The sequence below is a fragment of the Danio rerio genome, chromosome 18 (genome assembly GCF_052040795.2).
Source record: "Danio rerio strain M-AB ecotype USA chromosome 18, GRCz13ab, whole genome shotgun sequence".
Classification (NCBI taxonomy): domain Eukaryota; kingdom Metazoa; phylum Chordata; class Actinopteri; order Cypriniformes; family Danionidae; genus Danio; species Danio rerio.
Window position 1 is genome coordinate 29,345,555 of NC_141038.1, and position 25,259 is coordinate 29,370,813.

The 25,259-nt window shown below is 33.7% G+C and overlaps 1 protein-coding gene across 3 annotated transcripts in view; it reads left to right on the top strand.

Moving 5' to 3' along the window:
• The window catches only part of tspan18b (tetraspanin 18b), an 81,248-nt gene that overhangs the window by 19,418 nt on the left and 36,571 nt on the right, over window positions 1–25,259 (top strand). The window contains exons 2-3 of one of the 3 annotated variants that reach the window (XM_087291870.1): window positions 13,694–13,748; window positions 18,089–18,168. The exons of 1 other annotated variant lie outside the window; for it this stretch is intronic. In XM_087291870.1, the coding sequence (XP_087147996.1) occupies window positions 18,166–18,168 (3 nt within the window). In that variant the 5' untranslated portion in view covers window positions 13,694–13,748; window positions 18,089–18,165. The remainder of the gene's footprint in view (window positions 1–13,693; window positions 13,749–18,088; window positions 18,169–25,259) is intronic. One more of the 3 variants, NM_001002439.2, reaches the window with a different exon arrangement.

A 25,259-nucleotide genomic window follows, 5' to 3' on the forward strand; every position in this document is an offset into this window, starting at 1 on the left:
TGCATTGCTTCACTCCCATTCATGATTCTCGTTAAGGATCGTGGGATAGCCTAGGGTCTATCCGTTGCGCACTTCAGAATCTCATTGGAAGTAGTAGGTCATCCGGGTACTGCTCACATACTGTTTTTTTTTCTTCTCAGCTGGCATACTGTTTTTAGCATTCCATATAATATGGAAGTATGTGTTTTCAGATGCAGCTATAGAAAATTTGCAGAGCTGGTAGTCCTCCAGGAACATGGTTAAGAAACACTGGTGTAGAGCTCCATTTACTGTTAAATTCATTAAAAAAATCTCAGAATGAAGCATAATTGTTTTCTTGCTATTTTTTTTCATCACAGCTCTACTTAAAATAGTTTGATCTCACACACACAAAAAAATAAATTTAGTGGGATAAACAATGTGCCATAGTTTATCTAGGCAAATAAGTAAGAACACATTTTGAGAATCTTAAAATCTCTGGAAGTGTTTATATTTGGTATTTGAGTTTGGGCCTGAAGATTACATTGGTTTTCAGAGAGTATTTGTGTTAGTTTTGAGTGTGATCCGTCCTGATGTCTCCATGCTTCTGCTCTCATGGCCAGGGGGAGGAATGTTTCTAAAAGCTCTGTGAGATTTTTTATGGGCCCTTACTGTGGAAAAATGTCTGGTCGTTTTGCCACCTACCCCTCCCGGATAGTCTCCTCCTGAGATCCTGTAAAAAGCAGGATATCTACCCTAGGATGTCTCGTTTTTTACTTCCTGAGGGTAACAGGATTTTAGGAAGTCACAGAGCAAAAACGTTTTATGAACATAGTATGGGAAAATATACATTACTGATTGTCTGAAGTGCGCAAATGAATCCTGATTAACCTTTATTTTATTTACATTTATTTTATTAATGGCTAATATTTCAAAATTATGTTTATCTTGAATATTAAGTTGAGACAGTCAGTTTTGAGATTTTTAACTTTTTGGCCTTCATTTGTTCAGTTTTTGTTTCAGTCTAATATAAAGAAAACATCCAACGTGCAATTTCTTTACATATACAATTTCAAAATTACAATACATATTTTTATAGAGTGTTTTCTTAAAAATTGCATCAAAAGAACTTGCATATAAGAGAATTTTTACCATTTTATTAATATCTAAATTTCTAAGATTTATTGGGGGAGATGTTCTTACATAATTTTATTTAATTTTTGTAACAAATTCTGAAAATTTACAGTATTTTCTCTGAATGACAAAACATCTTTGACTCTAATATGTTATTTTTTGCATTAATGTATTCAAATTATGGCATATTAAATTAATTAATGTCTCATTTCCTTACTTAAACCTAATATTTGACAAAAAAGTCTATATAGGTAAGTATTATGATACCTATAGTTTTTTTTTACCTACTCACTAGCAAATTTCGAGTAAGAATGCAGATGCTAACAATGACAAGTGTTTATCAGCTTGCGATCACAGCCAGAGTGACAAGAGATGTAGAGGTTAAATAAAACAAGCCCTTTTATGAGGAAGTCTCACTATTGAACGTCTTCCTGATGAGGCAAATGATCCTAAGTCTCGATGTGCTTATTTCCCAGCATTACTTCTGCTCTCTTTGCTCCTCTGCTTGTGCCTGTGAAATCAGTGCAGTGCAGCATTAGCATTCAAGCCTCCAGCTATGTCAAATCTCAGTCTAGATCAATTATAACATCCAGCTTCTCTTCAGAATCTCTGTCTGACAGATGCTGCAGTTTCATATGCATGTATCGAAATCTCATACTCATACATGTGAAACCCACTGATTAAGTGTCTTGAGAGGGGGTTGTGACACTGGCATTTATTAGGTATTTTGAAGTGAACGGATAGATATACTGTAGAAATCATGTAATATGAGGGGCTTTATCTGACGTCACCCCTATAAGCATAAATAGTGCACTTTTTGAGAGAGCAGCCAATTTTAGTGGTGTCTAAAACTGTAGAGGACATTTTGAAGTGCACTCAGTCAATCCCACAATGCACCACAATAATGAGTGTGGAATCGATCTACACACAACAGCTAGAGAATATTCATAATGCACTGTGAAAGTTCCCACAATTAATAAATTTCCATGTCTGACTACAAGAAGTCATCTACAGCAAATTCCTATCAGTGTAAGTTTCTAAATAAATTTGCTATGCAATTGTTAAATTGATGTTTGCATACATGGCAGAAATCAAAATGCATTCATTGATATAGACCCTTTCGTACAGTGTCAGGGCTAATCTAGCTGCCATAGGCCGATGTGCTGTACATTATGGGATATTGAGGAAAAATATTAGTTGACTGCGCCAATGCCAGCAGTGTGTCGTGAAAATGACCCAAAGACGGCAGAAAATGCAAAAATGTACCATTTATTGCTCTTGGTCCGGACCAAATGAACCGAACTACAGATGTGAAAGCACCCTTAAATAGCTATCACAGGGTCTGATTAAGAAGTTGAAAATTCTTCTGAGGTATCACATGACAAAATAATAACAAAAGCTGTAAACATTTATATTTTATTAACTAGCAAAGCACAAACACAATGGCATTCCATCTGGTGCACCCAGCGCTCAAATTCACTTTCATTGACTCTTTAAGTGGACTGCATTAGTCGGTAATTTAAAGGAATAGTAAATAAGGATATAGGGACATTTAGGATACAGCATGTGTGCAAGTTTTTATTTTTAAGCATTATTTATTTTAAATGAATCAAAAGTGTCAGTAAAGACATTTTTATGTTCTATTAAATAAATGTGATAAATATAATGAGCCAAAAAATATGAGCCAATTATTATGATTTCTACTAAATATTAAAGAGCACTACATTATTCATTTGTGATGATATTAAGGGTTTAACACTAATAATTTTTTCTACTGGCCCGATCGGACCAGTGGTTCAGATTTTTACTTGCCCTGCAAGTATTTTTACTGGCCCCACCAAAAAAAGTTAATAGCTATTTCTTAGCCACAAATAATAAAAAAAATGTTTGTGAATCTAGAACTTAAATATTTAAAAAATGTTAATAAATGTGTAATAAGCAAACTTCAAAGCAAAACAAAAGTGGCTGACCTGCCAAACTGAGGGCAAACTGTATAAAACATGACTTCATTTAGTTAGTTGTGGTGTACCCTCGCAAATGTCTGCTTCCAAGACGTTAGAAACAAACGTTTTCTTTTAGCATCTTCATTTGATGTTGCCGCTATGTTGCAGTCTCTTTGCTGTACTGGTTGTTACAGGAAAAAAAAAGAACATGCTCACTACATCCAATTAGATAATAGGAATAGGAAAAGCAATATGGTGTTTTGGACATAACATGAAGGTAGCATTTGAAGGCTTAAAAACTCAAACTGTTTCTCGATTCAAAGACTGTATACTTGCACACAATTGACAAATATAGTCGAACGCAAATGAAACTTTAGTGACAAGGCAGCAATGGCCCAATCGAACCTGTAATGATCCTGTCTACTGTCCCGAGCTTCTCACATGTTGTCACTGGGCCATTGGGCAGTCCTTATCGTTGACCCCTAATATCGTATTTAATTAACAAATTATAATGATTTCTGTGAAATAAATCACCTCCTGCCATAAACTAAACCCAAATATTAGTGTAATTGTAACTTTGTATTGTAACTCATTATTACTTTACATTATACGTAGTTATGCATTTAAGTACTTTTAAAATATTGTAAAATAAATGTAAATACTATAATTTAAATGAATATATATATATATATATATATATATATATATATATATATATATATATATATATATATATATATATATATATATATATATATATATATGAAGTTTTATTATTTTACTACTCAAGATCTTTAAATGTTATTAAATATAATTTATGGTGAATACAGTAAAGGGCATTTTATATTGTTAGTTTGTTGCAAAAGTCAACATGAATACAGTTTTAATACTGTACATTCATCTCCTTTTTACCACTACATGATTAAGAAACATTTACATTGCATTATACTGTATTATATATGCCTTTTGCAGTAAACAATGTAAATTACCTGGGGTCTCTTTTTAAAAACTTTCTGTAGAAATCCTCCTAAAAGTTAACATAAAATGTCAAATATATATTGTGAATATGAAGTTTTATTTTGGATGCGATTAATCTTGATTAATGGTTTGATTTATTGACACTAGTAAAACATTAACATTACATTGTTGTTAATAGCAATCTTTTGCCAAACTCAACATGAATATTAGTTTACAATGTTAGCATTGTGATGCTTTTAGAAATTTTATTTTGATGCCTAAATTACTAATTATTATTATTATTATTATTATTTTTAATTAAACTAACAAGGGAAACCTTAAGCTAATGGTTTTTATTTGAGATATTTGACCATTTTTTGAGCATGTCGTACTCTCAGTCAGTAGTGCTGAACTGCCGTGCTGTTTTTACTCTGGTGAATGGATTACACTGACAGTGGAGAATGTTTAGTGTTGACACAGCATGCAGTTTAGTTAGTCCTCCAAATCCCCTGCTGTTCCTGAGTCCAAACAGCAAAAATCTGCCCATTTTTCAAACCAATTGCCTTGGGAATACGAACTGGTGAGAGGAAGGTCCCATGTTTGTGTTTGGGACTAAGTAGCTCTTCCTCTGGTTTTAATTAAGAACGAACTCAAGTGCTTCCTGTCCGATAGATTATGCTTTGAGTTTTACGACAGGTTGTGTCAGCACAACTAAATAAACAACTATTCAACAAGACAACAGTTAGCATGAGACTACATATTCTCACAGGGGACACACACTGCTGCTTTTTTAGTGTCAACATATATTTTGGCGACTTATAATGAAAGAAGGTGGAATGAAGGTGAAGTAGATGCAACTTTCACAACTGCTGTGATGTTTGGCACGTCTTTTAATGAGGACCTGAAATTGACAACAGATGTAGACACACATTTAAGAAGCTTGTGTGATGCCGAGCTGAATAATTGTGAAGGAGAGTGATTCAAATAATTGGTTAGTTCAGAACAAGGAGTAGTTTGCTAACAGAGCTGGCTAAATAGTGTCGGTCGTCAAAGGTGGTCTGCAGTAGATATCTGATGATTAAAGGTCGTAGACGATCAATAGTGGATTGTTTCTTGGCTGTCTTGATAACAATGGACAACTTTTGAATCTCATTACAGTAAGTTTGCTTAGTTATTTGGTAGCTATAGATGATATTTACTGTACCAATAATGCTTCTGGTATTACAGGATGAATTATTTCACCAAATGATATGTTGTTAATATACATATCTATTTGAATAAACAAAATCTGCATCGTATCTAAGTGTATCAATAACCGCTGTAAAAAAACTCAAGTTCAAGTACAAGAAAAAGTTATAGCAAAAAATAATATTAAAAAGTTTGTAGCATAAACTGGGAACGTTTTCACTGTACGTTAGGATACAGTTCTTAAACATAAATATCATACTATTTAACAGTAACATTTCACTAAACCATTAAACATTAAACCATTTATAATTGTTTTTGAGCTGGTATTGTTTTGAAGTATCTTTTTGAGTATGTACTAATTCTGAAAATTATTATAATTGACATATTTGAATAATTCTATTATATTTGAATATAGAAACAATTATTATAAAGAAAACATACATGTTACAATATTAAAGAATTTATTGCATGAATTGCAGTCATGGTCTACAAGAGAGACTTATTAAAAAAGTAAAATTAATATTTAAAAAACCCTATATTGTTTTGACAAACTTTTGAGCAATTGTATAATTTGGGTGTTTTGACAGTCCTTGACAGCATTTTTTTATAATCTTGCTTTGACATTATTATTCTATTAATGGGATAGTTCTCAAAAGAAAATCCATATCCTTCACACATGATCCACATGTTTCAAAACCAGTTTAAGAAACTATCAGCCACTGAGTTTTATGGTATTTTTGCTCCTATTATGGATAATAGTGGCTGCTTTTTTCCCTAACATTCTTCTGAATATCTTGGTTTGTATTCATAACAAATATTTGGAACGAATTTAATGTGATTAATGGTGACATTTCTGAGGTGTACTATCCCTTTAAATGCTGGTTTATACTTCTGTGTCTAGCAACCGCTTTCAACCCATGGCACATGCCTTGCATGTAGCCATGCATTTATACTTCTGCGTGCTGTTTGTGTTGCTCTACAATAACACTTCTGAAACGCTAGCTGGCTGTAGGTTGTGCTATATTCCTCTGTCGATTTTCTTCGCAGGTGTTTTTTTTTATGCTTCCTTAATGTACAAGTAACTAAAACTTACTCATTCAGAGGTGTGAACCAGCAGACATGCAGCAACATTAATCAAAAGGTAAAAACAAAACATCTGGAGCTCCTTCATGGGACTCGGCACTTGTAAACACTCGCTCCATCAGGCTCACCGCTCTCAACACTGTCCACACTTGGCACAGCTACCAAGCCGACCAATCACAGAGCTTGTGTTATGCATTGTTGCATCATGTAGTTAAATTTTTCAGCGTGTCAGCGTCAACATCAGCCACGGCGCGGGCTATGTGACCGAGCAAAGGCTGCTCTGGACCATACCTTTGCGCTTGATGCAGAAGTATAAATCAGCCTTAAGACTTGCAGTAGAACATGTTGAATTTAACTATGCAATCTCATTGGTCCAAAATGTTATAACCAAACATTAAGCTTCAAATAATTTCTGTTTGGCTGTAATTAATTATCACGTATTACATATCAGTTTTTAAATCTATAACAATTCTTTCTGACTACAGTCTTATTAAATGGTGCAGAAAAGTGCAAACTTTGAATACTATGACTTTTATTATAATCAATACCATCAATAACTATTTCCTAATCAACATGATCAGATACAGTAGTATATCCAGTCTGCATGCTGTTAGCATAACCCTTTCTGAGGGAAAACAGCAGTTCATGAACCTCTTGGCTTGCATGCTAACAGCCTTTCTCGTGTCTAATTGGAGAATTCCACTCCCCCGCACCTTTAAGTCCTTTCAGCCCATTCCAACAGGTCTCTCTCTTTTTAATCGCCCGCCTTCAAAGGCTTGTTTTGATGCCCTGAACCTCGTCTTTTCCCCGGAGACGGAGGTCTGTTCGGCCTTGGGGCCTGGAAAGGGAGAAAGAGGTTTTAATGAAAGACAAGAACAGACTGCGTAGAGAAAACAGTGAGTAAGTGTGTACAGAGCTGGTCATTATCACAGCACACCAAGTGTTGTGCCAGAAGCTGAAGCATACAGCTCTCTCAACGCTCTGACAGCCTCCGTTTCCTCAAGGGATTGTGTTTTCCTCTCGCAGACACCTGCCACGAGGTCAAAGGACACCTAGGAGAAGCAAAACCAGGCACGTTTCAATCAGATGCATTGATCAAGTGTCTGAAGAAGAGACGGAGGTGAAATTTGTGCTGATCTGATAGCTGATTTTGTTCAGAGTAATTCAGAGATAATATCGAGTGTCAGGGAGTGTTTAAGGCAGTTCAGACATTTGTGAACAGTCACTGTAAAAAATGCTGGGTTTCACACAATCAATTTGTGTTGGGACAACATGAAGGAAATAAGTTAACATATTAGTTTTTACAAATTTCAGTGGATTGAACATAAAACAATGAAGTTTTCCCAAAAAAACCCCAAAACTTTAAAAAGACCACACACCTAGTCTCAGACTTACGAATATTACTTTTGTCTATCGCGATATAGATACAATTTCAGCTCCTAAATCTGTTGCTTTATGACCAAACCTTGCTGCTGTCTTTAATGTTATGTGTAAAGTAAAATTAGTGGCTGACTTATGAGTGTAAACTTGTGTTTAGGAAATTTAAAGGTATGAATATTGTTGTCATAGATTCACAAAGTTAAAAACATTTAAAAACATTTATTTTTGAACAGGAGAACACGAGACAACTGTACCCTCAGAAACAAATCAAATAAGCTAAACCTGCCATAATACAAATCGTCAACTATCAAAAAATAAATAAGTCAAATGATATGTAATCTACATCCCAGTAAATCCCCACTGACTTTCTTTTAGCATAATTCCACCTATTTGCAACAATGCTATTGCATTTCTATCGTTTCTTAAATTCCATTTTCATGTTTGAAAGCTGTGTATGGAGGAGCTTTTGTGCTGCTGGTCAATGTCAGATATGTGACTGTCGTGCATGTTCGCAGGAGAAAACAGTCAGTTTGGTTAGGGTCATTGTCAAGCATCCCAAACCTGTCAAATCATGCCTAAATCGTGCTGAAATCATCTGCATTAAGTATATATACACAACATATAAAAATTTAGTATAGATTCAGAGGATGTTTTTTCCATTAGGGTTTTTAAAAGTGTTTGTCAATGTGTTTCTATATCCATAGAAAAAATCAGCTATGAGGTGATTCAAATTGTTAAATGTTTTGATTTGAAGCCCAAAAATGTTCATGAAAATCTAACAAAAGATTGAAGTTGCAAAACTATAAATTAAATGAAAACATTTAGATTAAATGAGGGGAAAACACAATCCTGAAGTACTAACTATACCTTAATCCAACAACAACATCAAAAAGTTAACATTTTGATTTAAATTTGCTGACACTTTATATACTGTTGTAAAAGTTGTAACAACTCTTAATTTTATAATTGTCTGCACTGTAAAAAGTGAGGATTTGCTTTACTTAAGTGAGTAGACGCATTGCCTTAAAAGCAACAAGTTGACTTTGGAAAAAAAAAAAAGAGTAAATCCATTGGAACAGAACTTTCAAGTTGATTTAACTTTTTCGATTTAACAAATTTTCATAATTATGCAGAATTTTAAATCAGTGGGTTTACTCACTTTTTAAAAGGCATTATCTATACAGTGTATACATTTTGTCCTGAGAAATAATTTTGAGGATTATTATGTTGTTTTACCCTAATGTGTGCCTAAAATGTCTTCAACCACAAACTTAGCATGCAGATTTAATTTCTGTGGCAAATAACATGCTCTACTGTTTAAATTTGTGAGGTCAGTACAATAATTTTTAAAATAATTTTTATTCAACAAGGATGTAGGTTAAATGTTGGTGTCCACATGGAATTAAATCAACAAAAGTTAATAACAAAAAGTATACAGTTGAGAAAGTCAGAATTATTAACCCCCCGGTTTATTTTTTTTCCCAATTTCTGTTTAAAGACGAGAAGATTTCTTCAACACATTTCTGAACATAATAGTTTTAATAATTTATCTCTAATAACTGATTTATTTTATCTTTGCCATGATGACAGTAAATAAAATTTGACTAGATATTTTTCAAGATACTTCCATACAGCTTAAAGTGACATTTGAAGGCCTAACTAGGTTAAATAGGTTAACTAGACAGGATAGGGTAATTAGGAAAATTACTGTATAACAATGGTTTGTTCTGTAGACTATCGAAAAAATATAGCTTAAATGGGGTAATAATTTTGACCTTGTAATATTTTTAAAAAAATCTAAAATAAAAAGTCTAAATAAGACTTTCTCCAGAAGAAAAAATATTATCAGATATTATTAAAATTTCCTTGCTCTGTTAAATATAATTTGGGAAATACTTAAAGAAGAAAAAATCAAAGGGGGGCTAGTAATTCTAACTTCAACTGTATATATAAAAAGCATATTAAATGAATGGAAATCTTTTGTGAAAGTAAAATAAGTAAAATAATGTGAAATTATGTTCTATGTATTAAGGTAAAAAAATATATTATATGAACTTTTATTTTTAAAGAATATTTTTGTGTTTTAGTTAAATTATTTAAAATGAAATGTTTGAAAGCCAATGAAAAAGGAATGGGGAAAATAAACCATTTAAAGCTAATGACATTTTTTATGTTTAAAACTCTTTTTTATTTTTGAACCTTGTATTAAATTCATTAAAAGGGACAATTTATAATGTTATCAAAATGTGTTTTTAAAATAAATTTAGTTCTTTGGAAGTTTCAAACCACCAAATAATTTTCCACAAAAATATGAATGACCTTTATTTTTATAATAACTGATTGAAAATCAACATTGATCACCAAATCAGAATATTCAAATGATTTCTGAAGGATCACGTGACACTAAACACTCAATTTCTAATGCAGAAAATTAAACTTTGCTTTTGATGAATGAATAATATTTTATTATTAATCTAATTTTTGACTTTGTTCAGCTGAACAGACTTTAATGTGAGAAAAACTGGCATATTCCTCCAATAACTAGACAGTTGGCAATCCTGACCATCACATCCTTCCAGAAGGACAGACATCCTGTAGGATATGTCACTCATTGTGTATATGAATATCATGTCATGATCATAAACAGAGGGGAAGAAGTAGGCCAGTAAGACTGTATAATGACAAATAACAACAAGCACATCCTTTATTACCCAGTCCTCTCTGGCAATCCATTAGCATTGAACTTTAGGCCGTCCTGCATTGTTCAGATGTACTGCAGACTGAAGAGGGACCTTTAGTTTGGAGGCAGATAAACATAATGCCGATGCCCTTTGAGATCTATTGTTTAAACCCCTTGTTGATTCTAGATGGAGAAAAACAATGTTTGCATGTGTAGAGAACACAATTAAAGAGCTTTAGACTTTAAAAAAACAAATCAATTTAGCAGGGAAAGACCCATTGGTGGACACTGTGGTCGATCTTAAATGCCATTGAATGCCATTGATTTGAGAGTCAAAGAGGTTTGTTTAAAGGAAGCCTCTGGAGTAGATGCAAATTAGACGTATTGTTTTTGAAGTTCTCATTCATATTGTTCAATTGATATATGGCAGACACAATGAACCTCATTTGCAACAAAAAGAAACACCATTTTGAAAACATTGGAAAAATATTCAAATGTGTACATAATAGATTAAAAGCAAATCTGCACAACTTGTATTTTTCCTTTGAATTTTGACGGGAGAAAAGGACAAAATGGTGAGGTTATTACTCAAAATAGCAATATTTAAAGCCACGTTTCTGAGAAATTGTGAAATAATTCTCAGAAATGTGAGATAAAAAGTGACATTTAACATTCTATCTATAATTATCAATGCTTCAACTTCAGAACTTTGATACTGGATCCTTAGATGAACCCATATAGAAATCTAATCTATGAAAATATTTGCAAATTAACCAAGACACACAAAGTCGTATTTGTATTATAAAATATAAAATATGTCCAATATATAGCCCTATATACGTTTCTGGAGATCGCGGATTTCGTAGCCAGAAGTACATATCTGCATTCCGTCTTTAAAATGTGCGCTACGGGGCAGTTTGATGCCGTTCCTTTTCGCGCTTTCAAGCTGACAGTGTACCTTCTGACAGTGTGGATGGCTTTCTCATCGTTACCAGTTTGTCTAGTTAGCTTGCCATGTATGTCACTGGACTTGAGACACAGAGAGAAGTTGACCACGACGACGGGGTTCGAGTCCAGTGAAGAACGGTTTCAGAAAACAGGTAAGACAAAAAAGAAAAAAAAAACAAGTAAATAACTGCATGAGAATGTTGTAAAATCTGAAAACCTGGTAAAAATTCAGACGAGGGCCTTTTGTTTTTCAGGATTGCTTTTAAAATTTGTTGGTTGGGTTTAGGGAAGTTGGTGGGTGGGTAAATCAATACAATTGGTTGGGTTACGGGAAGAAGGAGGGTGGGTCAGTCAGTCATTAGTCAGTCATTCAGTCAGTCAAACAGTCAGTCGACAGCAGCGTCTGGTGGGTTTACGCAAGAGCAGTAAGCGGCACTTGTGAGAGAAATTTGAGATCTCGAAAAGTGTACACAGTGGTCTCTGATGGATTCGTGAAAACAAATACGGCAAAAAACGTAGCTCCTGGGACGTATTTGGCGGTCTCCAGAATTGTACTGTATATAGAGATACATTTTCAGAATGAGCCAGAACATGTCATATATTTGCTAAATATATTTCAAAATATTGAAAACATTCACATTTTTTTTCAAACATTAGAATTAAATGTATGTATTAGAGCTGCACGATTCTGGCTAAAAATGAGAATCACATTTTTTTTTGCTTAAAATAAAGATCACGATTTTCTCACGATTCTGTAGATGTAAAATAAAGGTATGGTAAAAACAAACATATGGCACAACATCGATAATAATATTATGTGCTCTACTGGTTTTTTATAAATAATTCTATTCTACTTATAATAATTATGATGTTGAATTATTATGTTTGAGATATATGCTTGCAATCTGACATTTGCCATTATCAGATTATATTCAACAACAATATATAGGCTAGAGTAGTTATACTGACATTGTAAACATTTATTTTCATGTACAACAGTGGGTTCGCTATGAAAGAAAAAAAAACATCAAATGCTTGACGTAATCATAACGTAATCGCGCGCGCGCCCTCTCTGTGATAACAGCTCACGGCCAGCAGCTCACGTCATGTGTGATTTCCGGGCCGCGAAAACATCATTATATGAAGACAAAAATCACATTTATAGGTGAATTATACCTTTTAAATACATTATGTGACTCTTTCAACATCACTTGGAGGTGTCAGTGTCACTGAGCAACGTATGTGAAACAATAAACAGACTCGTGCAGCCCCCTTTTCTTCTCTCCTGAACTTGAAAATATGATTGGCAGAATCGTAGAAATGCTGGATTAAGATCGTCTAAGGGGTCGAATCGAGATCGCGATCTTTTAACGATTAATTGTGCAGCTCTAGTATGTATGTATGTATATATGTATATATATATATATGTTCAAATATATTATATATAAATAAATATTCGTTATTTTATGGCCATATATAAACTTGTATATAAAATTATAGGTCATTTATTTGAACATTCATGTGCATGCAATTGATCCTTCGCTAAGCCCCACCCTCCTTAGTTACTGTTGCTACGCCTATTAAGCTTTTGTGCCTGCCACATCTATTACAATGTGTATGCGCTGGTGTCAGACATTCCCAGGGATATAATAAGTCATTTTTGGTAAGATATCTGAGAAAGCTAGACAAAAAAGGACTGCACTATGCATTACATGGGTATATTCACCACATAATACACAACAGATTAGAAAATAATTTTATTAAAATTGAAGCTAGGTTAGCGTAGCCGCTTCATATGCTGACCATTCAACAGCTTAGTTCATACACAGCAGGATAAGTGACATTTAAAAATAACCTTATAATAACAAATTAAACCGTGATTTCTCTTTTTTAGCCAAAAAGCCTGATAAACTATTGTTGTGCAATGAATTATTGCGATACCAACTGACAAGGAAACACGCATAGACAGTGCTTCTACATCATTCACTTATAGAAAGAACAGCCAAAAAGGGAAATTGATGGATTTGTGCTTATTATTAGTATATTGACCTATACTAATGTACAGCAGCTATAACTGGCAGTGTGTTTGTGTGCTCATTATCTAGTTTCTATTCTAATTTAAAAGTATATTGATCACAAGTGCTCAGTTTTTGATGACATCTCTGTTATGTTCTGTTGATATGTAGTTTCAAATATTCGTAGCTATAAAAGAGAATAAGACAGCTGTGAAACATAACCTGCTTTTGTATTTTTGTAGGAAACACAGTTTAGATCTGTTTAGGGTAAGAGGTGTGTGAGTTATTGCCGTCGGTCTATCACTGAATGTGTCAGGAATATCGAAAACAAAACCAACTTAACTCCGCTCCTTTAGTGCCCCTCACAGAGCTTGATTCACCCTGGCATTTCTCCTCTTGGGTTTTAGGTTTTGGAAAGGGAAAAAAAATTCCACCGCCCTGTCCAAACTTTAAGGATACCAGGTATGAGATTTGTACAATTCATATTCACAATGCTTTGGCTTGTTTCCCTTGCTTAATAGCTTGACAGAGCCACTGCTCGTAGCAGTTGCTAGTTTTTGGGTGTGGCTTAGCGAAGGGTCAATTATAATATATATATATATATATATATATATATATATATATATATATATATATATATATATATATATATATATATAAATATACACACAGTTGAAGTCAGAATTATTAGCCCCCATGAATTATTAGACTGCTTGTTTATTTTTTCCCTAATTTCTGTTTAACGGAGAGATTTTTTTTTTACACATTTCTAAACATAATAGTTTTAATAACTCATTTCTGGATTTATTTTATCTTTGTCATGGTGACAGTAAATAATATTTGACCAGATATTTATCAAGACACTTTTATACAGCTTAAAGTGACATTTAAATGCTAAACTAGGTTAATTAGGTTACCTAGGCAGGTTAGGATAATTAGGCAAGTTATTGTATAACAGTGGTTTGTTCGGTAGACAGTTGAGAAAAAATATAGTTTAAAGGCGCTAATAATATTGTCCCTAAAATGTTGTTTAAAAAAATTTAAAACTGCTTTTATTCTAGCCAAAATAAAACAAATAAGTCTTTTTCTGGGAGAAAGAATATTATCAGACATACTGTGAAAATGTTCTTGCTCTGGTAAACATCATTTGAAAACTATTTTAAAAAGAAGAAAAATTCAAAATGGGCTAATTATTCTGACTTCAAATGTGTGTGTGTATATATATATATATATATATATATATATATATATATATATATATATATATATATATATATATATATATATATATATATATATATATATATATATATATATATATATATCAAAGTCAAAGTCAAAGTCAGCTTTATTGTCAATTCAGCCACATGTACAAGACATACAGAGAATCGAAATTGCGTTACTCTCAGACCCAAGGTGCTTAACATTAATATAAAATATATATATAAAAAATAGTAGAGTTTAAGAAAAAAAGAAAATTTAGAAAATTTACAGTATATATATATATATATATATGTATATATATATATATATATATATATATATATATATATATATATATATATATATATATATATATATATATAAAAAGGTGTGCATTAATAAATAAAAAATTTTTGAAAGATACATTTTCACAAGTCTTTACTGACTTTTACCTGCTGACACAGAATTTTGGACTGCATAAATGCCTTTTTTTCTTTGCATTCCAAGTCCAATTTTGCTTCAGGATCATGGGTATTCTCACTGGAAATCACTTTAGTAATCTCAGAGCTCAATGCGAGTCTGTTTTGAAAGGTGTATTTGGTGAAATAATTTCCATAGGACAATATAAAGAGGATTTTTATTTCTCAGACTTGGACTGTTGCACTGTTTTTGTGGCTTTACTTTTCTCCTGTGGACTCGAAACCAAACAGTAATGATTTTCCTTACCGCAATACTTGTTGTATAACCTAATAATATTCTGAACATGGATTGTTTTTTAGGAAAGTATTGTCCACCATGCCATATTTGTGTTTCTCAAGAAATGGTTTCAGTGTTTTCTTGATTTAAAACACAAACATCTGGACTTTTATTACTCCACTTTTTGTGTCATTCCTCTTGCTACATTCATCCATACTTATTTAGGAAAAGTCTCCTGCAGTTTTCAGAAAGCTAACAGTGCTATCATGCAGGATGCTTCTGTGGCTTTGCCATGAACATCACCATTTTAATGCTAGTATAGCATATATTGAAACTGCTAGACTCTTGTGGCAAAACAATAGGGAAAGCAGAAAGTTAAAGCATTTAAGCTTGTTAGCTGCACACGGTTGCCAATCGTCTCCTACAGCGAGAATCAGCTACAGGTAATTAGCCTGGAATGCTGTTTCCAATAAATTATTCATGACCTTAGACACTAATCAAGATTAGTAGCACAGAGCATAACAGGCCAAATGCAATCAGTTTGGCGTTGAACAATAAAGAGCAATTAACCAAGCAACAAATCTGATAAGTAAAAGCAGCCATTAATATTTCACCTGCTTCAGTCATGGGTTTAGTTTGATTAAAGCTGTTGTGATTATAATACTATGGCAAGCCAATTTAACATTCAATTTACATAATGTCATTGTATCTTTTTCCATACTACTACTTGTTTTATTTTTTTTTTTTAGATGCTTTTCCAATAAATGTGCTTTTAAAGCCATTAGTTCTTGTTTATGATATACTAGGCCTGTGCAGTATATCGAAATATTGCAAACATCGCAAATGTGTAAGCCATATTGTAAAGAAGGATATAAGGCAACTAAAAAGTAACTCAATTATTAATTATTAAACTTGAAGTTTTTTGGTTGATAAATCAGTAGTGTTTTAATATTTATTAAGTTAATGTGCTGGAGAATATTTCTTTTTGTTTGTTTACATTTGTTAAATTAAATTATTATTGGTTTATGCAGCGATTTAAAAAAAAATGTCTGTTCAATTTCCGAATGTTTAATAATGCCTTTTTTTCTTTGAAATATATTAAGCATACGTTGATTATAAAAATTATATTACATATTAAAAACTAGTTCTTATTATTAGATACTTGTACTTGTGTAATCAGTAATGACTATAGTTTTTATAGTTAATAGTACAAATTTCACAAGTTTGCCTTTTTTTTTAGGGACCTGATATAAACTGTTTAGATTTCACTAGTAAAGATTTAATCTGTGACTATAAAATATGTTTTATGCACCGTTTAATATTTTGTAGATACTTATTTTTTACTTGCCTATTATTAGTTACTAGTATAGCCTTTTTGGTCTTTAGACAAGTATACATATTAATTTAATACCTGTACAAACCTAATAAATATGATAATTTATTTTTTATACTAGTATTTATTCATTAGATTCTAGATCTTATATATTAAGTAGTACATATTCATAAAAAACTTAAATAGATAGTACTTATTGATTTCTTACAAAATGTTACTCATACTTTTTAAAAATGTTACTATTATGATTTCTGTTATTTTACTTGTAAGTTTGTTTTTTTCTGTGGCCAACTAGTTGTGAATTATTGTGGCAAATGATAATTACAAAATATTTACTATAAGTACTAAAAAGTTTTGCCTTACTTTCCTTCCACTTATTCCTTAATAAGTATCTATTAAATACATATTACAGAAATAACATTAGTATCTAGTAATAAGCCTTGGTATCTAAAGCTGCTGCCTTTTTATGTGTATTTTTTCTTATGGTGATTAAAAAAAATGATAGAGCCTGGCCAACCTACAATACAGCAGTGGCTGCTGCAGACTGTTTTATGATAATAGGTTTAGTGTCTTGTGTCTAAAATCCATAGTTTTCCTTGTAGTGATGATTGTCTCAGACTAATCAGTGAGCAGAAGTGTGTATGCGTCATGTTTTGGCAATGATATGGCTTGCTTGGAATCTCACCAGATGAGTGTACTAGGTACAGAAGACCCCTAAAGTGAGCTATACCAAATCAAACCAGTGAAAAAGCACCTAAATAAATACTAGTACTGAATAAGTATCTTAGTATCTAATAAATACTAGTAACTATAAGTATTATTGTAGCGACACGGTGGCTCAGTGGTTCGCATTGTCGCCTCACAGCAAGAAGGTCGCTGGTTCGAGTCCCGGCAAGCCCAGTTAAAATTTCTGTGTAGAGTTTGCATGTTCTTTCTGTGTTGGTGTGGGTTTCCTCTGGATGCTCCAAAGACATGCGCTATAGGTGAATTGAATAAACTAAAAATGACTGTAGTGTCTGAGTGTGTGCGTGAATGAGTGTCTATGGGTGTTTGCCAATACTGGGTTGCAGCTGGAGGGCATCCCCCGCGTAAAACATATGTCAGAATAGTTGGCAGTTCATTTCGCTGTGGCAACCTCTGAAATAGAGACTAAGCTGAAGGAAAATGAATGAATGAATAAAGTAGTAGCATCTAATAAATAAGTATTATCTTTTACAAAAGATTGAGTACCTAAAAACAAACAAATGGCTTGCCATACTCAGTCTGTCCCAGTTCATTTCTTTACTGCGAGCTGCAAAGTGAAAAATTCACGCTCATGCTGTTTCAGACTACTGCACCACAGGGAATGTCATCAATAATGAATCCTCAGTCTCGCCGCACTCCAAGAGTCGTACTTTACTGTACTACCTGCCCTGTGCCATGCTTTTCTCTGAGCCTTCAGTGTGGAGGAGGACTGTTTTTCCTCCATCTTGCATGTGTTGTTATGCTTTTTTGGATTCGAATTTGCCTAGCTGTTTGTTTGGTACATTTAAATATGTGCCATGACCTCTGGTTGTGTTTCTTTTCACAGCTAATAAGAGCAGACGGAAGCAGAGAGCAGAGCCGCAGCATCTTTTGACCTCAATCCTGAACTACATCAAAGAACTCATGGTAGGAGCTTTTGATTATTAACATAAACAGAGCATCTGTGTGTTCTTAAAGGAATAGTCACGCAAAAAATGGACACCGTTGTTTATTTAACCCCATTTTATTCTAATTTTATACCTCAATGGTTTTACTTTTTGGCAAACAACATTGTTCATCAATGTCATATTTTAATTATTTTGAGAACATTGTAAATAACTGTTTGCAAGTGACTAGCAAATGTATTTTGAAATCAATCCATTGCTCTGATTTAAGTTGTATTTTTATTTGATAAAAACATTTCCAATTCTTTGCAGTTTTTCATACTTTATTCTCCATATTCAAGGTTTTGTCATGTTCGGCTGTCACACAGTGGCATTTGGTGTCAAAGACATCAAATCTTTTTTTAATCTGAATGCAAATTCAGACAGCATTTCAAGGAAGCTTTGCAATAACAGCCTCAAACAGGTGAAGGAAAGGCAACATAACTTCAGAAGACTTGTATAAGGGTCAAACAATGAAATGAGTTCAAGGAAAAATGAAAATCCAATCATGTTCACTCATTTTGTTCAAAATTCAGTTTTAAACCTGTAAACATCTTGTGCAAATACAGTAGTTGCCTTTTCTCACCAAGGCTATTTGCATTTAGTCTGCCCACTATCACTCAAATATTTTATTTTTAGTACAACGAGATTGTTTATTTAAATCATTTCACTTTATACTTGCATCACACTTTTTTTTTTTACAGTGTGGTTACAAAATTTCAGCAAAAATTGTATGGGCAAAAAAATCCATTGTGTATTATGAATATTGTAGAACAAGACTGTAACTGTGCTTTTGAAGAGATAGTTTACTCAAAAGTTAACATGTACTTACTTTTTTCTTACCCTCGATTGGTTTCAAACATTTAGCAAACTTTAGCTTTCTTTAAAGTATCCTCTTTAGTTTTCTGTAAAAAAAAATAAGACATAACAGGCAAATACATAAAGATTTGGTGAGTAAATTTTTGTATTTTTGGCAAATACGTACAAGTTAAAATGTATCACTGGGCCCTATCATACACCCGGCGCAATGCACAACGCAATTGTTGTTTGCTACTTTCAGCTCGGCACAAAAGTCTTTTTGTCTTATTGCACCACGCTGTTTAAGTAACAAATGCATTTGTGCTTATATGTGCGACCATAGGCGTTCTGGTCTAAAAAAGGAGGTGTGTTTAGGCGCATTTCTGGCGCGTTTCAGGGAACTATAATAGACTGCACAATAGACCAGATCAAAGCTAGTCTAGCACAGAGCGTATTTGTTGTGCGCCTTGCTTAAACATTGCTTAATGCACACAGGATGTACAGCAATACAAATATCTTCACAAATGAAAAATAATTAAAGGATTGAAATATTACAAAAATTATTATTTTCTATCCTACATTAATATATAAATATATCATCCCTTCATTGGGCTCTATTTTGACGATCCAGGCGCAAAGTCCAAAGCGCAGGTTGCAAAAGTATTAAGGGCGTGTTCAAGTCCACTTTTGCTATTTTAAGGACGGAAAAATCCGCTCTGTACTATAGCGCATGATCATACAGGGTTGAGCTTATTCACTTAATGAGTTATAGGTGTGTTTTGAGAATAAACCAATTAGAGTATCATCTCCCATTCCCTTTAAATGTCAGTTGCATCACGCCATAGTGCATTTGGCATTTACATGGCGGACTTTGTAAGTGGAAAAGCTGAATGCTTCACTAGAGAGAAAACAGTTAAACAGCATCTGCAGCCCGAGAATGAGAAACGAGCCTCCTCATTGTTTACTTTCACTTTCACTTCCGTGGATAGGGAAACGTGTTGTACTCACAGACATCCATTAGCCTATTGTTCTTTCATTTGATTGGAGAATGAAACAAATGTGACTGACATAACGTTTTTTCAACTGCGAACGCACTGCAGGGTGCATAAGCAGCGCGCTCGATGCTCACGGCCGTTACTAAATCATTCAAAAAAGCCATCTCTCAATGCAAAAAGCTCATTAGTTGTAATCGGCCCCTTAGACTCATCAGAACAGCCTAATATTTGAACACAATTTTTTTTCTTTTAGTTATCACTTTAACAACAAACTTGTTTTACTATTACAGGTACTATTATTTTACTTAGATTTACTGTTTTATATACATATATATATTAAAAAAAAAAAAAAAAAAAAAAAATATATATATATATATATATATATATATATATATATATATATATATATATATATACACACACACACACACACACACACACACACACACACACACACACACACAATTTATGGCAGCCCTCCATACTTCATTCTGTTAATCTGTAACACAATAGCGTTTGGTGCCAAGGATATCAACTGCTGGGCAAGTTGGCGGTTCATTCCACTGTGGCGACCCCTGATGAATTAAGGGGCTAAGCCGAAGGAAAATGAATGAATGAATGATTGAACAACATAACATTTTCAAACCTTTTTAGCAACCAATGATTAGCAGTGGTTTATAAGTGCAGTTTGGCTATTTCAAATGTTTTAATGATTAAGACACATCAGCTTTCTGTTGCAGCAAATCAAATGTCTGTTTAAATCTGTTGCAATATCTGTATTTGGAAAACTTTTTTAGCCAAACCTTCCCTCTCCTTCAAAAAAAAAAAAAAATTAAATAGTTAAATAGTATATTAACAAAGAAGGGCAGCACAGTGTCTCAGCCTCACAGAAAGATGGTCACTGATTCAAGTCCCAGCTGGGACAGTTGACTTTTCTGTGTGGAGTTTGCATATTCTTCCCGTGTTGGCGTGGGTTTCCTCCGGATGCTCTGGTTCATTACGAGTCTACAGACATGTGCTACAGGCGAATAGAATAAACTAAATTGCCCGTAGTGTGTAAGTGTGCATGTGAATAAGTGTGTAGGGGGGTTTCCAAATCTTGGGTTGCGGCTGGATCGGCATCCGCTGCATAAAACATATGTTGGAATAGCTGGCAGTTCATCTCGCTTTGGCAACCTCTGAAATAGAGACTAAGCTGAAGGAAAATTAATGAATAAATATATTAACAAATAGATCTGTAAACATTGTAAACAACTAAATGCCATATTTTTATTTATTTATTTATTTATTTATTTATTTATTTATTTATTTATTTATTTATTCATTCATTCATTCATTCATTCATTCATTTATTCCTTCCTTCCAAAGGTCTGTGTTAAAGCTGAAGTTTATTCTGAAGTTTATTCTCTGCAGCTCTTAGACTCAATTCATCATTCTGTATATTTGAAACATGTTTATGTTCATCTACAAAACAATGCTGTACTGTGGTACCTTTTGAAATCTGAAGACAAATCCAGCTGTTTCTGAGAACATTGACTTCAAAGGATTCAATTACTTTTGTTGTGCTGCTTTTTTATTTTTTTCTAGAGTTAAACAGTCATTACAAAAAGATGCGAATAATATGTCTTTGGGATTACATTCATGTTCCTTTTTACTACCTCCAAATGCAATATTTGTTTGTGTATTCTGCATTCGCTTCGCAACTATGATAATCAAAATCAATAACCCTTGCATTTTACCATGTGTAGATGAGATTTGCTCAACTGAGGGCAGAGATTTTGTTATACATATTAATTACTTTGTAAATGCATCAGTCAATAGCACATTAATCCAGTCTCTGCACATGTAAGTCGTTTTCACTTCTTCTGCACAGTGCACTTCTACGCTGCGGCATAGTAGATAGCTCTATTAAAAAAAGAAAAGCTACGCAAAAATGGACTGAGTGAAAATGCAGTGAAATCATCTTGTTGACAGCGTTGTTTGGCTGGCGGAGAGCTGTTGGTGCACAAAGCCTTTGTGACACTGTCAACAGCAGGGAGGTGATTGTCTTATACTGAAGCAGCATCTATTATTTCTTTCTGTCATGGCTGGGAGCCGGTCTTTGTGGGGAACTGATTTGCATTAAAACTCAGTGCATTAAATTCCACACACATAGCAGCAATACACATACATGGGGCTGGAAGTGAAAGGTCTCTCTGACAGAGATGCATCAAGCGCTTCGGTTAAGACGACCCTCAAATGCCAAATAAGCAAAATGCTATGCTGATGTAGAGTTGCGGTTTGACTTTTATTTCTGCCCTTTGTGCCTCTTCGAAAGTAACTGTAGAAATGGAAATGAAAATCAGTTCTCCGGTGGAAGCTGTCATTTGTAGATGCAGCAGACGCAGTTTCTAAAGCTAAACTGATGGTGCTTTATAACAGATGGTAACTCTCCATAATAATCATTTCCACGACATCCATCTATTGCGCTGCTTATTGGAGATTGAAGCTCTCAAGCGGCCACTTCAAACACTGAGTCTGATGCTGTGTAATGGTGTCTGTAATTTCTGATTTTTCACATCAATATTTTCACATTAATCATGTGGGAATCGTACAGCCTGTGTGTCTGACTGATGGAGCTCGAAACACATTTTAATATTCATTTCTAGTTCATTTACGATTTTCTGAGACCCATGTTGGCTGAAAAGCTAGAGGAGCTCTTGAGTGATGGCGCCTCATCAGTTGCTAAATATATTGAAACGTTTAAAAATGAATTTCACATCTATAATGCATCCTATTTTCTAACCATCCAAGGAAATGGAAACATTTACTAATATAGACGCTGAAAATTATGTGTCCCACTTTTTGGGTAAGCTGAACTGCTTTCTGAATCCTGGGACCATAAACCCATTAATTTATATTGTATATATGCCACATTTGACCCTGTTAGAAATGTCAATGTGTATGCCATCTTAAACAGTCAACATGTCAAAAACAGTCAAAATCAGTTATTCTTTTGAAGACTGCGCATTCTTTGGTTGTGTAAAGCGTACAGAGAAAAAACTAGGATAACCTGTTGTCTTTCTATGTGTTTCTAAACTCAGTATTGCAGTTTGTTTTGTACATTTTGATAAAGTTTTAAGATTTGGACCACATTTAGATTTTATGGATGCAACGAAATGAATATTTTTGATCAAAACCGAAAACTAGGGCTGCACGATTCTCACTAAAGTAAGAATAATGATTTCTTTGCTTAAAATCAAGATCACAATTTTCCTTTGATTCTGTAGATGTATATAAAAGATAATGAGTAGGCTATCATTAGGCCTAATATAATGGTTAAACAACACTATGTGTAGGTCTACTGTTGGTTGAAATGATAAATTTTGTATAGGCTTGGAATGGTGGACTTGAACTGACTTTAAATATGTCCTGGTTGTTACTTCACCATGAAGTGATTACGTCAGAATACAACTGTTTATAATTTTGAAGATGAATTATTATGTTTGAGACATATGCTTGTGATCTGTCATTAACACCATTATTAGACCTTTTTTCACTGGTAATTATCAGATTCCCTCTTGCAATTTATTATATAGGCTAGTGTAGTTAAACTGACCCAGCAAACATTTATTTTCATGCACAACACTTTGTGTTTGTTCTGGAAAAAAAAAAACATATCAAATGCTTGCCTTAATCATAATGCGATATGTTCGTTTAAATGATGTGCACACTGCGTTGGTCATGACCGCCGCCAAAAATAAACATACATGCAAATCATACTGAAGGTTATTTTAAACTTTATTAGCTATTATTCCTAGCCTATGCAGGTTCTGTTCACAAAAAAGGAAATCATTGGCGGGCACGTGCACGTACTCTTGGTTGTAAACAAACAGTGCATAAAACACAATCTCACGGCAATTCATAACTTTTTGATTTAGTGGCTGAATTTTGATTTAGTTGAATTCGTACGATCTAATTCGCACAATTTAGTACGATTTGCTCATCCCTCAATGACGGTTGGGTTTAGGGGTGGGGTTAGGTGCCACGCCTCCTTTTTAAAATCGTACAATATGTGCAATACAATATAATACAGTATGACACTTTTAACAACATTTGGAGGTGTCCATTTTGCTGAACGTAGGCTATGTCAACAATTGAAGACCTGTGTTCGCCTTTAAGCACCTTTATCCGCCTTTTTTATAATTGGCTGAATTAAGATTGTGTGTAGGGTAGCAATCATTTTTTGATTATTTGTGCAGCCCTACTCTAAATGCATTTGAAATAAAACTGGAAAAAAAACACACTTTTTTTTAAATGGCCTCTGTAAAAATTCCAGAGCAAATTAATTACTGTTTTTCAACAAACTCTGTGGTTCTATGAGAAATATAATCCCAGTCCTATCCAAATCCATACATGAAGTGACAGAAGATAATTATAACTCAGACATGTTTTAGAAAACTAGTCCCATTCAAATTGGGCTTTAGCTTTGGTGTTAATTTACTAAAATAACATTGGTGTGAACACACCTTTAGTCAGTTAAATAATAATAAAAAAGTAAATAAAAAGAGGGACAACATCTGGCCCCATCGTCTTAGCCCACATTGCTTAGATGAGATAAGTGGATTAAAAGCTGAACAAGACATTTTTACCATTTTTGTCGTATAATGAGTGCAACCCTGGAGGTTCAGTGAGCATTTCCTATTTAGGACATCCTTCAACATTACACAAATGAACAGTCTGTTCTGTGAGTTCTTTGTCACCAGAGAAGCACATGATTTGAGTTAATATGTTTATTGTGGCACAAATGCTTTAAAAATGTAATGCTGCTTGAAGGAACTTGTCTTCTCAATTCCATACATAATGGGAGTAAAGACTAAATTTGCTGGCATTTTCTAATAGCTATATCACTGTCATCTTCTGACTACATTTATGTTCATGACTGTCATCACCAAACACGTGCGCTAAGGGACTATTTCAACACAGAGCGTCAACAAACTTCATATTTCATGGCAGACCAGAGGTCCTCCTCCAGATGGCATGTTTGACAGGGCTGTGAGTGATCACTCATTAGACAAAGGCTGGTCCAAGCTGTGCTCCATCTGCAGAAGGCTTATGCTTTCTGTGTTTGCTCTGACAGAAACTGGTGTTAAGTGGGTACACCAGACACCCGTCTACAAACAAAGAGCCATCCACCTATCCCAACCCCCACCGTTTTAGCTTAGCCTGTGGAATTCATCGTAACATGGTGAAATACTTCCCTGTTTGAAGTCAAACTTTTTTTGCTTTGTGGCTCCATATT